Source organism: Lipophrys pholis, assembly GCF_963383615.2.
Source record: "Lipophrys pholis genome assembly, chromosome: 3".
NCBI lineage: Eukaryota > Metazoa > Chordata > Actinopteri > Blenniiformes > Blenniidae > Lipophrys > Lipophrys pholis.
In genome coordinates, this window is record NC_137627.1 from 14,204,405 (window position 1) to 14,220,270 (window position 15,866).

The 15,866-nt window shown below is 40.5% G+C and overlaps 3 protein-coding genes across 3 annotated transcripts in view; 1 reads left to right on the top strand and 2 right to left on the bottom strand.

Moving 5' to 3' along the window:
* Positions 1-1,976, bottom strand: part of stx1a (syntaxin 1A (brain)) — a gene marked incomplete at its 5' end in the record, with an annotated part of 70,221 nt that extends 68,245 nt beyond the window's left edge. The window contains one exon of the mRNA XM_080460169.1: positions 1,947-1,976. Coding sequence (XP_080316295.1) covers positions 1,947-1,976 — 30 coding nt within the window. The remainder of the gene's footprint in view (positions 1-1,946) is intronic.
* Positions 1,977-2,855: 879 nt separating this feature from the next.
* On the bottom strand, positions 2,856-8,413 carry bud23 (BUD23 rRNA methyltransferase and ribosome maturation factor). The gene is made up of 12 exons (XM_080459323.1): positions 8,238-8,413; positions 8,007-8,044; positions 7,695-7,790; positions 6,372-6,454; positions 6,198-6,294; positions 6,013-6,109; positions 5,860-5,910; positions 5,660-5,745; positions 5,366-5,411; positions 5,221-5,282; positions 3,343-3,432; positions 2,856-3,188 (listed from the first exon to the last, which is right to left on the bottom strand). Exons 1-12 carry the CDS (start codon positions 8,283-8,285, stop codon positions 3,134-3,136), a joined length of 849 nt encoding a protein of 282 aa, XP_080315449.1. The 5' UTR covers positions 8,286-8,413; the 3' UTR covers positions 2,856-3,133.
* Positions 8,414-9,200: 787 nt separating this feature from the next.
* Positions 9,201-15,632, top strand: dnajc30b (DnaJ (Hsp40) homolog, subfamily C, member 30b). The gene has a single exon (XM_080459324.1). The coding sequence runs from the start codon at positions 9,206-9,208 to the stop codon at positions 10,316-10,318; it is 1,113 nt and encodes a 370-aa protein (XP_080315450.1). The 5' UTR covers positions 9,201-9,205; the 3' UTR covers positions 10,319-15,632.
* The last annotated feature ends 234 nt before the right edge of the window (positions 15,633-15,866 follow it).

The window sequence follows — 15,866 nt, forward strand, 5'->3', positions numbered from 1 at the left end:
GCAGCGCTGTCTGTTGCACACTAGTCCAAAGTTGTTATATAACCACAAGGCTATTTTCCAATATGCTGTTTTAATGTGCTGGCCAGACCCATAGAGACATCTACATGAGAAGCTGCATTAACTTGAGGTTGTAAACAGAAAACAATATTAACCTCATTCTGATGGGAAATAACAGTGACTTGCAATTTGATTCAATTTCATTTGGTCCGAATTTCCTGACATAGGTCTGACTGGAGCCACTCCAGCTGCCATTTCTCAGACACAAGTGATAAGATTAAAAATGATAAATATAAAAAAAAAAAAAGCAAATAGCATCAGCAGTTGGCAAATCATTTCTGTCAGCCTCACACGGCTCTCCTTAATATTGCTGGAGGTCTCTCACTGAACCTGCTGAGGAAAATTTAGACTATTTCTCAGTCTCCCTCAGTTGTACTACTGTAATTGTCCAGCACTGAGAAGCCCTGCATGGCAGAATGAAGATGCCTCTCTTTAACACACATACATGCACAGCATGCTGACTGACTGGAAGCACAATACAATCCTTTTCTTGTTCCTGACACGAATGACCACAACCGAGTCCCTAACCCCAACCTGTAGGCAACCATAGCCCTCAAACCTCACTTCAAGCATTAATTACATGGAGGACAGTGTGGGCGCCTGTAGTTTCAACTCAATAAGGAAGGTCAGACCCCACATGTGTTGTATGCTCTCTGTTTGTGGGCCCCACAATGAAAGAAATACTGACGACCCCCCCCCCCCACACACACACACACACTTGACAAGGCTGTGTTGTCTCCCATGAGACCAATTCATAGCTTGATCTCCTCTGAAGACTGAAGAGCCATAAATTGTTTCCCCTTTCTCTCCTTGGTATAACTGCCCAGGTCTGGCAATGACACTTTACTACCGCGCGCACACACGCGCACACACGCACACACGGGGAGGGGAGGGGGGAAAGTGCCTATTTTCCAGGTTTTCCCACTTAGAAAGAATGGAGAGGTCTGTCAAGTAACGTGAGACAGAGACAAACAATAAATTGTACAAAACTACCATACATTATATAAAACTTGAGCTTTACACATATAAAGGATTAATTTGCTCCACTAAAAACAACCCATAAAGACACAAGCACTTCATAATACCACTTCATTAGTGAAATCTTGAATATTTATGATTCAGCACCATCTCTGTAGGTGTAACTTCCCAAAAGGTTTATTCTGGGATTGTCTGATTAGGATAGTGTGGGTTTATGATGAAGGGATTGAAAATTGGATTAGTTCACGTCCGCGTGAACTCCCTTTACACGCACAGAGCTGAAATAAACTGCAGCACGCTTGTTACAAACAGACAAACCACCGTGCCCAGAGTGGGCGGCCGGTCTGCTGGAGGAGACCTCCCGTGACACACAGAGGGCGGACATTTAGCAGGTGAAATGGGCGAGCTGGGACCAATTTCCCCCTCCAGCCAGTCACACGCCCATAGTTGGCCGGATCGATCAGACCACACAGTAATTAATTCAGGGGGGACATGTTTCCAGAAAAGGGCGCACGCATTTTTATGTGGAAAATCTATTTAGAAAGATTACATTGAAGAGGGCTGACATGATACATGATTTGCATTTGATGAATAACCCTGCCATTCTTCAACACGATTAAATTAAGTGTAGTAAGTGAAAGTCTCATCGAGCTCCTATAATAAGCATGTAATTGTTTTGAAGAGTGACATTCTAGTTTATATTTACTATAAAGCTAAAATCAATAATTTCACAGTTGGTAAACCTTGCACTCAATGTGCGCACAAAACCTGAGCGTCATTCAGACTCCACAGACGCACAACTGTTGCTCAATCTGTAAATCAGTGAAAACACATTTCTATCGCGCCTCGGCTCAGAAAAGCGCAGCAGCAGGTGGATCAGAAATAAATAAATAACACAAACACAAACTTACATGTCTAAGTTCTTGCATTCGGTCCTTCATGGCTCCTTATTTCACCGGGAAATCACTTCCAGTCCCTCCAGTTCCTGCAGCCTTCCGCTGGATGTGAGATGACGGAGCGGCGGGGCGGACACCGGGAGGAGGATGCGAGAGAGACCGAGTCGGGAAGCGCGTCTGGCGGCTGCGAGAGGCGGTGATTCCCCCCCCCCCCCCCCCCCCCCCCTCCCCTCTCTTCTGGAGGCTGGATGCTGGGACCGCTTCACACTGCCGAGTGACGCGCAGACCTGGCCTGTCAGAGTTTAACCCATTACACACCCGCAACTCCACGCTCAGTGCACACTTCTCGTCCCCGGGTGCGGTGCGGTGCGGTGCGGTGCGGGTCTTTAGTAAACAGTGTGGAGACCTGTTGGACTGAGACAGTGAGTGTTCGTGCGAGGTGGAACTGTTCACTGCGATTAATCGATTCAGCGGCGCCGGAGATAAACGCCCAGGTGGACTCAACTGTGACCGGGTGGACAGCGCCCCCTGCTGACAGCACACTGCTCCGCCTCAATATCCACTTCAACGTCTTACTTCTGGTCGATAAAGCCCCTAATGGCCTCGGGCCTAAATACATCCCAAATGTACTGGTGGAATATAAAGCATCCAGACCCCCGAGATTCACAGCAAGAGGTTTTCTACGTGTCTCCATGGTCAGAAAAAACCAAGAAGCATCTTTTAGCGCCTGTGTGTCTGCCTGCTGAAACATTTCAAATGTTCTTAAACTCAACAACGTTTTTCTAACAAGTTTCATTCAGTTAAATGATTCATTGTCTGCATGTTTTCTGCAGTAATGGTTCTATTTTGTGTCTGTACTTCTGCTCATGCATACCAACTTTTCATTTAATTTCTTCAAGGTGAAAAAAAAAAAAGACCAAAAACAACCACTTCAATAAACTTTATTTGAGAAACACTTTGTAAATGAAACAATTATCTCAATCTGTCATCGCACAAATCAAAAGAAGTTGTTTCGACCCGGTGTCACTGTTGGAAGCCGTCACATTTTGAATGTAAGGCAATGAAAGCGTTGCATTTCATCCACATTTTCTTCCAATTTGACTTAAGGAACTGGAAAACTGACCAAGTCCAATCACTGTTGCAGCTCCTGAGGGGCCTGTGAGCAGGGTGGGTGGGACCGACGACTCTGCACGAGTCAAGAGTTAGAAATGAGGTTTTCTCTGACGTCCTGTGTATTTTGTGTCGGCTCGAACCTCCCTGCATCACCACAAGCACAGGCCGGGGGGTTGACAAGCATTAGAATATACAGCCGATCAAAGAATAAACTGCCAAAATCAAGTCGATTATAATATTCAGAGCTTGATAATTTCAGTTCAAGACGATAGAATAAATGAAATAAAGTTGTGCATACCGTCCTTGTCGCCTCCTTCTCTCCTTTTTCTCTAAAATCCAGTCTCGTCCCTTCTTTGCAGATTTCCCCTTCATGTTTTTGAAGCGACACCTTCACAAGGAAAGTATAGCTGATTAGGATATTTAAAGTTTCTTTGGCACACAGAGTTCAGGGTTTCAAACATCAGTATAGATGCATTTATATAGAATTGAAACAATCAAAACGTTATTTCTTCCCATGATTCAAACGACTTAACTTACATATTTGTTATTACACGTACATGCAAATATTTTAAGCCTTATTCATTATCATTTAGCTTAAGTCATGAAAAATAAAATACGATAGGTTCAAAACTGTAAATCAATATCAAATAATCTTATTACTTTTATGCAATAAGAGTTTATGTGTACAAAAAGCCTTAAAAAAATTAGATTTATTTTCTTTTAAGAAGTGCTTGTATGTTAAAGGGAGGAAAACCCGACTGACAGGACTTTCCGTCAGGCAGGACAACGGCCACTTTTTACATTACTCTTGGTCTTTGGGCTTCATCAGGACAGGTATGACTGAACCAGCATGTATGAATGCCAAGACCTGCACTTTCTCCTGGCACAAAGTAATGAAGAGAAGATTCAAATGGCTGCTTCAGAGACAAAACAAAAAAAAAGATTATCTACGAGTACGTATTCTGGCTGCAATTATCATCTCCTCACAGTCAATAAACTGACTCATTAGTTTCTTTCCAAACACTTTGTTGGCTTACACAGACTTGTGAAACTGCTAATCAGTTGTCAAGAATCCAATATTAAAATCACCTGCGACACAGGTGATTTTAATATTGGATTCCGCGAACAAGCCAACAACTGAAACCATGTGGATGTACATTCACTGGCCACAACATGAGGTCCACCAGGCTGGCGGCATGTTGGAGGTTATTTACCGACACTGTGACAGACAATGAACCTGAACTTTGATTTCTAAGAGATTTTATTCCATATCAACACGAACGTGTCGCACAGTTGCAGCTGAAGTCCAGACTCATCACACCAGAGCCAACATTTCTTCAATAGCACATTTTGGTGAACTCGTGTGATTTGGAGCCTCATATTCCTTTTCTAAGCTGAGACCGTCATTTCTCAACTGCTTCACAGTTTCCCGTGTTATGCAATCAGAGATGGTCTTCATGCACACCTTCATTATATCACGTGAGCATTGACTTTATTGTTTGTGTTTTCTCAAAGCAGTCTGGCTCTTCTTCTCTAACCTTTAGCGAGGATAACTACTCTCAAGGTCATTTCAATCTGTGGACCTCGAGCTGAGGGCTTCAGAGTCTCACTTCAGTGTGTGGTCATGACCATACAAATCTATCTAATATAAGTGTGTCTACAAAGAAGAAGCAATTTAACATGTTACCCGACTTTTCTACTGGTGAGTTCATTTAACTTTATTCAAGTATCAATGAAATGTTTATTGTTTTGTCAACTATTTCCCCCACTCATTACATCTATAGTAAAAGTTTTTGAAGCATTTTTTTTAAATTATGATCAATAATTCTAATAAAAAGCTGAAGATCAGCCATGTTTAACCAACCACGAACGACGCCTGAGTTTCGATATTCCACACATTTGTCATTTATATACTAACCCTACATATACTAATACTGATTACAAACAGTAATCATATGAAGAAAAACAAAGGAGATCCTTTTTTTTTTAAATTCTTATCACACACTCAACTGATCATGAAACATATATGGTCCCATTTAGTCTCTCTAACGTTAATACAGCAGAACAAAAGAATCTTTAAACTTTGCTGGCTTAAATAAAAAGTTGAAACATGAAGACAGTTCCAGTAAACAGAATCCTGGGGTGGATCAAGTTTGCCTGCTGTGAGTATTTTTACCTTTGTCCTGAATACTGAACCTGGTTTGGAACAGTTTTATCTGATGTTTCTGCTCCGAGTCCCTGAAAAACACAAAGGTGCTAATGAATAGTGATTACAATGCAGATGAAACGACAAAAACAAAACTATCTCCTGTGTTTCTTACTTTGGGAAGAGCACCTGATACTCCGGCAAACAGACACAAGAAGAACCTGCAGATAATCAGGAGACGCACGGCGTTACAACATGAACCCAGCAAACACTCTTTCATGTGTACCGATTCATCACGCGGCTAATAAGACAGTGGAACCAATATGAAAGTCGCCCTGTTTTAATTAGTCCTACGTGATGAGCATTCTGCTGCTCATTTCACACACCATTAAAAAGGAATCGGTCGCACACACTGCAGTTGAGCAAGGGGGGAAAAAAAACGAAAACAATATTTCTAATAAGAACTGACTTTTTTGCTTTGCTGCTGTTGGGGTAATCCACCACCATGCCTCCACTGAAACCAGCCTTCATGGCCTGTGTGGTGATGAGCTCGAGCTGCACGGGGGGACAGCGGAAAGAAAGGGAGTGCAGAAATCTGGACAAACTATCACAGGTAGGATTCACTTATTCAAAGCAAAACATTTTTTAAAACAGGACCACATTTTTCACCTGTTCTGAATTTTCCGGATAAAGCTGAAAAACTGCACGAGCGCCCCTCGACTGAAAGAACAAGGAGAAGTCGTTAAAGGGCTTCATGTTGAAATCAAAAAAACCAGTTCTGTCCAATTTTGCAAGAAATCAACAAGAGTAAAAGAGACGAACCAAAGAGGAATACAGAGTGCTGAAGAAGGTGTAGAGCCTTTTTGGTGGACTGTGTGTCCTTTTGTCTGCATTACAGAGCCACTGCAGGGCAGATATACTGATGGGAACAAAGCATAAAATGAATAAAAAGCATTCCTTACTTCCTATACTTTTAATTCATCAGTGCTTTTTTGTTATTTTTTTACCTGATGCAACCGTCAAAAGTGCCAGGCCGGAAAGGCATGCCGTGGCCGATGTCGCCCACGATGAGGTCTCCTTCTACCTCTCTATCCAGAGCAACATCTGTGACAAACACATGTTTACATTGAGTATGAGGTTTTTCCTAATGCCCTTGTCTGAATGTAGGAGGTCACACTAACCCAACATAGCCGTGCTGATGTCGACTCCAACCCAGTGGTACCCTTCCTCTGACAGGTAATCGCCGCTGAGGCCGGATCCACACCTGAGAGACCAAAGACAGGCGGTCACCACAGTGGTCCTCATTACTGGAACTTACAAGTGAAGCTCAAACATCTTAGAAATACCGAAACGTAAAGGAACTAACAGCACATCTTCAACAGGGACAAACAGATAAGATAAATGTAAGAGATTACAATAGTGAAAAATACAACTATAATACTGACAGTAAATACACTACTGGGATTATATAAAATACAATGCGAGACAATTGAAGCTACACCATGATCTATATATAGATTAGAAACACTAAACAAACAGCAGATGAGATAATGCTGCAGACAGAAGCAGATTTTGAAAAGTTCAAGCACAATTATTTTGATTTAGCACTGATTTACTTGAATATTGTTTGACGGATTATTATCTGTGTTGTAGAACTCACTACCCAAGAAAGTAACTCAGCTGGTTTCCTCTTTAGAAGTCTTCTTTTAAACTCACTTTTATCAAACTAATTGCTGATTGATGATTTGTCACATTTGATGCATTTTCATTCGAGTCCCACATAATTTTCGATTTTAAACGTTTTAGCTGTATTGAAAAGCATTTGGTATTCTGCCATAACGTTGACTTTTATTATTAATATTTGAATGATCCTTTTAGGCACAATCATACTGAAAGATTAATGTGTACAATTTTCTTCAACAGCACAGAATAATCCAGAGTGTATACTCCAAACATGGAAATGGTAGAACATGTAAAGAAAAAAATACTTAATAATCACAGAACGGAAGAAACTGAAAGATAAATGAAAGCCACTTTATATGTATTGAAATATAGTGACTTTTTTTTTTAAAAACTTCATATAATTCATATTGCCTTAACCTGGTCTTAACCCCCATCCAAAAAAAACCAATATAAAGCTTTTTCCTCCTCTTTGTAGCATCATTCTTAAGTACATTTTAGTTTAGGCGACGCTCTACTCAACTAAATAAACCGACAAGTCGTCAATTATTATCAAAATTTACTTAAAAAAGGGAAAACAAACAAAAAGTTAAATAACAAACAAAAAAAAAAAAAAACAAAATGGTATGTAAATTGAAAAATGACAAGATTTTGAAGAAAGGAGGACAAGATCAAGGTCATCAATGAACATGGACGCGTTTTAGGGGCTGATCTGAAACCAGCTCACTCAGCAGGAGCTCCGTATTGAATAAACGGACTGATCATTCTCTCGGTGCTGCTTCATGTCTCTGCTTGTAAATATGGTGGTTGCGTCTCTCGCTCACCCGACATCGAGTAGGAAACAGGGCTGTCCCTCCGGAAGGTTTAAAAGCTCCACGGCTCTCTCTGACATCTGAGTCTGGATCTCAATCATCCGAGAGCTGCAGAGCCACAAAACACATTTTCAGTTAGTGCTCCTTGTGACTGTTAGGACCTTTTTAGACAAACAGACGCCTGCATCTTCAACAACCAAGACACAAAATGTCGTAAAATAACAGAATCTAGTAAATGAAACTAAAAGATTTAGAGCTTTTGGATCTTTCAATAACACCAAGTATGTAAGTAGGTAACATGCAGAGTGAATCATCCAAGCTCACTTCTGGGAGTATTTCTTTGCCTCTTCTTCATTGTAGAACTGCAAAGAAAAGAGCAGCAAAAGATCAATTACAAATAAATGAACCTTTTAAGGCAAGTAGTTGAAACTGTTGAAGCTCCACTGAAGCTTTTGGTATATAATGCTTAACTAGTAAGAAGCCCTCTTGCTTGTAAACGACCCCGCAGGACAAGAGTGTCTGAACCGAAATCACATTAAAATGTGTCTAACTGACCACATCTGGAGGTGCCGAGTGCTCCGGTCGTCGACAGCTGGAGGCCATGAATCTCCCTGGGCGTGATCCGATATCAGAAAGTAGTTTAATATCGCTTTAAAGAGCAGATGTAAAGAGCAGATAAATACAGCAGCAGACGATCCACATGTGAGACAACTACGTCATTCATGCGACGAAGGAGGGTTTTCTTCTTCGGGTATTAGTTTCTATGTTGGTTTCAATGAGAGATGCTCACACCGCCACCTACTGGGCGTTAGAAAGAAATTCAACCAAAGGAAGTTCAGCTGTCATTCTCTCTCCCACCATCTCCACCGAGGGGTTCATCCCAATTGCTAATAACCGTTGCTACAAAGCCAGAATCTCATCACACAAGTGATACTGATATTTATTGATGAAAATAAAACAGTAGATGATTTAAAACTGATTTAAATGAGCTAACTGATCAGGTGAGCTGGATATGTGGTGTTAACAGTAGAGTCTCACGTTCGGACAGCAAGGGCTTCACAGGTAAGGAGTACAATCTTATTTCTAGAACGGACTTCCAATGTAAGAACCCTAAATACGGACTAAATCTTGTTGGATTCACCATATATTTTTTGTTTTTTTCATATTTCAATCATCACAGTTGTGTCACACAAGGAAAAAACTTTCTGACTTGTGCATACTGTATAGTTGCTGATAGTTACAGATTGTTTAAACCTTAGTTTTGTCTTTCACTTTATTTTTCTTTATTACTTTTATACATTTCTAGTGATATACATTTCATTTTTCCTTGAAATATAGACTTTTATTTTCGGTGCTAAATCATTTTTAATCAGTTTATAATTGCGCTGGGCTCGTGTTCTACTCAGTGATTGGTCAATATTAGGAACCGCCTCTCGTAAACACGGCCTCCTATTGGTTAGTTCTTATGTGACACACCAGATGTTGTTATTGTGTATTTCCGGGCTGTCCGTCGGATTCTCAAAATGGCAGAGGTCGGTCAAAAGCTCGGGAGCGGAGCTTACCGGCTGTCCGCCCTCAGGACCGGCCAGACCCGACCGTTGAGCACCGGGAGAAATTCCGGGGGTCTCTCTGTCGGAGATACTTCCTCTGAGAGTCCGGTTAGAAAGCACTCTGTGAGGGGTCGACGTGAAGATCAGCCGGTGGCAGAGAGGAGAGCCACAAGGCGCAAAGCAAGGAAACTTTTGACTTTGAGGAAAAGTGAAAGTCGGCTGGAAAATGCGGGTTTGCTTTGTGCCACCTCTCTGGAGACCCGGTTCATTGGGTTTTATGGAAGCAGGGAGAGCCTCCAAGCTCTACCAGCAGCCCTTCACCTTTCTTCAGCCTGTGCTGGACGCTTCCAGGAGAGCAGGAGGACTCTGTGGACAACCCAGCCTGACCCCCTCAGGTCCCCTCAGCATCCCAGAGCTTTCTGCACTGTTGTCTTCATTCTGGCGTCGGAGAGGCCAGGCTGTGGACTCAGACGTCTGCGCCCTGATACCCTAAAAGGACCTGCAGCTACTCGGTACTACAGCTGGGTCTCAGAAGAGACTCCTCTGCTGCACAGGAGCAGGACAGCCTACTATGACATTCTCAAGGTGTCCCCCACTGCCACGCAGTCCCAGATCAAGACGGCCTACTACAAACAGTCCTTCATCTATCACCCCGACAAGAACCCAGAGGACAACGAGGCCTCACAGCGGTTCAATGCAGTCAGTCAAGCATACACTGTTCTGGGAAACATCAGCCTGAGAAGGAAGTACGACAGAGGGATCCTGAGTCAGTCAGACGTTCAGAGTGCAGGGAGACCATCCTCCAAAGGGCACACACAGAGATCCACTGGCTCCTCGCGGCAGCATCAGAGGGCCAGACGGTTCACCCAGCCGGGGGGGAAACCCATATTTGACTTTGATGCTTTTTATCAGGCTCACTATGGGGAGCAGCTCCAAAGAGAGAGAGAAATGAAAGCCAGGAAGCAGCAAATGGAGGAGATGCAAAAGAAAAGGCAGGTGGCGTGGGAGGCGAAGGCAATGATGGAGGTGACACTGACAATGATTGTGGCCATGGGAGTGCTGATATTTGTCAGTCTCGTGAAATAGAAGCAGGGGTCTGACGTGTCCCGTCTCAGGCTGCATGTTGTGACTCTCGGGAGAGGAAGGAAGGGGGTCTCCCTCACACGCCTCTGAAAGTGTTGCACCTTCTTGGAATCATGAATATGTTTAGGGTCTTGCTGCTGTAAACACGCTGGCTGATTTAAGGTGGCAGCCGAGCCTCCCATTCATAAAACAGAAATAGACACATGCTGATTGTATTTAAAGTTCGGAAGTTTTCATATGTGTCTTAAAACGGTGCTCAGGTTTTTGTATGAATTTTGAGGGTCATGAAGTAATATTTACATTTATCCCTTTGTGATTGTTTGCCATGTTTGCCATTGTTTGCACAACATGGTTTGCCAGAGCTCAACAATTTATGAGAATAGTTCAGTTTATGTTCCAACACAGCTCTTGTTGTTTTCTGTGCTGAAAACTCATCAAACATTTCTGGAGAGAAACAAAAATGCAGAAACGCTGATTTAGGAGAGAAGGATCATTTGGAAACGGAGAAACCCTGGAGCAGAAAGTACATGTATCGATTGATGCAGTAATTCAAGTTCAGATGTGACGATCATTTTATAATCGGTTTACCTGATGTTTGCAATCACAAAACTGCTTTCAGAGGCACATCAGCAGTTTCTAGAAACTCACGTCGGTATGTAAATGAGTATATTTTCAGGGTGAATCTGAGAATCCCATGTATGTATTGTTAATGCTGTTTGGACGTTTTAACAGTAGTTATATCAGTCTCCTGAGGAGTTCTGAAGCTCATCATTTACTTTGTTTGAGGTACTGACAAGTCTGGAGCTTAACAACATTTTGGGCAGCTTTAAATAACGTCTGCCTCAATACTGCTCTGTGATGGGAAATTATACATTTTTGAATGTCGACACCTTCACCTACATGCCAGACCCCAAGGCTCAAAGAAACAATTACAATATCAGGATAATGTTTTATGAGCAAATTTACACACATTTGTCATGTGTGTGTATATGTACTGTACACAATGGATGCCACATTGTTTAGGAGTTTATTCTGTGAAATAAAAGTTCTATTTGAAAAATAAAATTAATATAACGATTAAATTTGTGATCTGCTTCATTTCCACCATATCAGTTCATCCTCAAGAACTAGGGAGTATTAGCTTGTGTTCCTTTCTCAGCAAAACACAGATGAAAGCTACAGAGGGCCTCTGATGACATTCATGCAGCTGAAAGCCAGAGAGGCTCAGTGAGTTTTCTACTGCGAGTAGGTGGAGATAAAAAAAAAAAAATCTCATCAAGGCATTGGATTGTACAGTGCTGCGGCTTCTGCTGTGGACAGAAGATTCATTAAAAAAAATTGAATACTTATAATTTAGTTCAAACAGTGAAGCTTCCATACTTTAGATGTATAAATATTATTACATGAGGTTCATTAACATTTAAACGATGTTAAAAACGTTCGCTTTCCCCTTAAAGGTACAGTATGTAAAATTTAAAGCACTTGTATGCAGTAGGGGGCAGTAGTGAGTCACTAAAGTGCCCAGTTTGTCTTCAGTCCTTCTCTTTTTAATCGCTGGGGGTAGTAATTAAAGTCTCCGCCACTGTAGTGTTTACTATATGGTTTTCCATTTTTCTGATTGGACCAAAGACAGACGAGATACTGAATTCATAAGACTGGTCTGGCTGCTTCTCATGCTAATGTCCATACCTCCAGCACAATACATATCAACAAATAGATGAACAACATGGTTTGTTTCTTTAGTGAGGTACGTTTTTTTGCAGATACTCCGAAATAAATCAGTAAATATTCAAAGTGTTTTAAATTAAAAAAGAAAATACATACAGTACCTTGAAGACATCACACATGTAAACCCCCAGGGTCATGTTAGAGCTCTTTGAAATGACAGTTCAATACAAATGAAACACTTTACATTCTGATCTTATATTATTATTATACACCAATAGGTATAGTACTGCTATGACCTGATTGAAGCAGCTCAGGGAGTCTAATTATGAAGCCAACATAAATAATTTGGTTGAATACACATCAAATCAGCACATAAAAGTTCAGGTCTCCAAAAGATACAAGCTAGTTTTGCCTTCACAGAGCGATGCCAGGGGATTTTCTAAATATTTTATAAGTTTATGTTTGTAACCCTGAACGACTCAACCTTTCTGAGCTTTTAATCACCAACATTTCATCGTGGACCCCCCGGGGGTTGTGACATTTCTGTGTGGAGAAACTGCAGAAAACGTGTAGTAGTTTGTTCACATTTTATTCACAGAAATATAAAGTAGTATGTCAAGTACATCACTTTGTACAAAATTGCACAGACTCTTCAAAACTCAGTCGAACAACAGAAAAATCAGCTCCAATAAGTGTTAAGAAAATAAAATGGGGCAACGTCAGCGATCTGTGATATGTGTGATGGGTTTCTTGCCTAAATTCCATTTAGGATTTTTCATCAAGAAGAATCAGTCAAATATACATAAATAAGACTCAAGAGGGAGAAAAAAAAAAGTAATTTACAGACTGAGGAATAAATATGTTTTTAAAAAATAGGATTCAAATTGGCACATGAGCTGCTCCATCACTCCTTGACCGTAAAGCACCCTTCAAGCTACTCGGCCATGCTTGAAAAGACAGACGAGGACTTTCGATTTGTTTATTCCAAAGAAAGAATTGCATGCATTTTAGATTTTGTGTGTGTATTTTAATGGGGAAACTTTCCACATTTCATTTGTTCTGACTTGAAAAGTTCAACCTTTTGCAAAGTAAATATATTCTTACTAAGATAGATGGAAAGAGATTACTGAATGGGCATAATCCCCCAAATTACCAAAGAAATACTGTTCTGGTGCATGTAAAAAAAAAAAGAAAAGAAAAAAACAATCCTCCCCGTTGTATTCTAGTTTTTTTTGTTTTTTGCAATGCGTCTGTGGGAGTAATATAGGAACTTAGGTGTAAACTTGTGTGAAAATATGAGGTACAACAGTTTTTGGGAAACTTCTTTTTGAAAGGAAGTAATAATCATTGTTATTAAACTTACTTGTATTGTAATAAAACTGAAAAGAACCTGAGGATGAAGGAGTTATTTAAAAATGACTTTTGCTTTGAATATTCTGAGCTCAAAATATTCAGTGACTGTTTAAGACGACACATTGTTGAGTTTCAGTCAAAAGGTTGATTTCATAAGTTTAAAAGTGTTATAACTTAGTTATTAATGGAGAAATCAGCAGAATCCTATAAACACATATGTATTTTAGTCATTTTCTTACTACTAGTTGGAACAAAAACAAAAATAGCTTCTAACCGAAATTGTCATTAAAATAAATTCAACTTTTTACACATAGTGTCTCATACCAAGCTGCTATTTCATAACATTAGCGTTCCAAAAATTGTCTTTAATGTGAAGTGGTTTCGTTCAAATTGTGTATGTTAAGGAATGAATAAGTACTGTAACCTTTTGAGGAGTGAACAAATGAATTTTTACCCTTAAAATAACAAAATCAACTTTAGCAGCAAGGTCTCATGCATCCAGTCAAGCATGGCCGATTCAGTAGCCTTTGTTTTACAAACTGTAGCGTTCCAGTTCACACTCATAAGATCACCTGCAGGCTGCGTAAACGGCACACAACACTGCCACTATTCAAAATAAACAACATGTCCCAAGGTCCCTCCGATAAATGCTGGATTTGGTATAATAATATCATCAAGGCATTACTTTAAATTGACCTATTGTAATAGCATATATAATCTACAGGTTATCCATATGAGGAGCGTGAGTACAGAACCTTCACCAGGTGGAGGGACCTGAAAACCATGTTTCAGAAACACTACTGTAGCACACGGATCATCAAAAAATATTTGCACTCTAATACGCCATCACACACTCATAAAAACAACCCTGTGGGACGTGACAATAGGAGCCACCCTGTCCTGTTCGCATCTGTACTGATGGTCATTCTCTGTTTCATCATTTTATAATGGACTTCAATTTTCACATTCACATTCGACTCTGGGTGTGTGTGTGTGTGTGTGTGTGTGTGTGTGTGTGTGTGTGTGTGTGTGTGTGTGTGTGTGTGTGTGTGTGTGTGTGTGTGTGTGTGTGTGTGTGTGTGTGTGTGTGTGTGTGTGTGTGTCTGTATTTGGTAGCCCTCAATAAAACCATGAGGAGAAAAACCTTTTCAGTCTGTGGAAAAATGCATGTTTGACATGTTTTAAGCAGAAATTGACCCCACAGATTACAGTTTTTCTCATTTGTCATGGCTCATTTCTCAAGAACTTTTACTCCAAAAAAAAAAAAGATAGTTGTTGCTCATAACACAGTATTCATCATTGCTTTTCACGGATGGGAATACCAAAAATTGTCTAAGATTCTCAGCCATTTGCGCAATCATTATTTTAATATGGCTTGTTATAGAACTGAGGAGTAACTTGTCGGATAATGTTGTCAAACTTACTTTTTACAACTTCTAATCATTGTTTCATTATTTGTGCTACCAAATGCAAAATGACCCATAAATATATGAAAAATTCAAAAACGGCCAGAAATGGAGCCCATATTCATGTCATTACAGTGACCCTCAAGACTTCACCAGTACTTTTAAAATGGATTATTTTAATTCCCAATTATTAGGGTGTCCAAATAACTCTTTAAGACCTTAAGAAGTCTCCATTTAATTCAAAATGCTGCAGCGAGACTATTGACAGGAACCAGCAGGAGAGATTACGTCATTCCAATATTAACTGTCGAATCTAGAATAGAATTTAAAAGTCTTGTTATAAAGCTCCTAAAAGCCAGGCTCAGTCCTGTTTTCTAGTTAAACTGCTCAAGGTTTATACTACTGGGAGACCAAACGCCCTTTCAGTCCCACTCTCTAAATATACATATGTCATTGCATGTTACTAATATTATGTCTTTCTCCTGTAGTCTAGTCTGCTCTCTCTCTCTCTCTCTCTCTCTCTCTCTCTCTCTCTCTCTCTCTCTCTCTCTCTCTCTCTCTCTCTCTCTCTCTCTCTCTCTCTCTCTCTCTCTCTCTCTCTCTCTCTCTCTCTCTCTCTCAGTTTGTGATTTGATCCTGCTGTCCGGATCACGTCTGCAGTGAGTGGATGAGCTTGTATGATAGCTTAGAGCTCTCCAACTCTGTCCTGTCCTGTCCTTGACTTTCTTTCTTTCCCTGGAACAGCAGAAAGCTGTCACCTCTGAGCCTGGTCCTGCAGGTTTATCCTTGCCGCTATCACCTGTGCTTGCTCATGTGAAATATCTGGGCTTTTCACTGTAAAAGTGTTTTGAGATGCCTACAAGGTTCACCAGCATGTAACATATTAGTAACACGAGCTTCCTAATACTATTAAAATACACAATAGAAGTAAATAATTGCCAAATATTGAAAGTTGAATTTATCTTGTGAAAAATATCAGAAACGCTGCCTCCATTCCAAAATATTTGTAAACATTTGTACTTTTTCGAAAAGCTGAGTCTCATTTGAGAAAGGAGCCAGTATTGACAGAGAGAAACTGTAATCACCTTAATGTACTTTTTCAGCTGCTTTGTGAAGACGTGAGA

Coding starts and splice junctions, on each gene's coding strand:
- bud23 (XM_080459323.1), bottom strand. CDS start 8,285: ATGGCCTCCAGCTGTCGACGACCGGAGCACTCGGCACCTCCAGATGTG. Junction 5,911..6,012: donor GCACTCTGTATTCCTCTTTG/GTTCGTCTCTTT, acceptor TTGTTCTTTCAG/TCGAGGGGCGCTCGTGCAGT. Junction 5,746..5,859: donor ATCCGGAAAATTCAGAACAG/GTGAAAAATGTG, acceptor CCCCCCGTGCAG/CTCGAGCTCATCACCACACA.
- dnajc30b (XM_080459324.1), top strand. CDS start 9,206: ATGGCAGAGGTCGGTCAAAAGCTCGGGAGCGGAGCTTACCGGCTGTCC.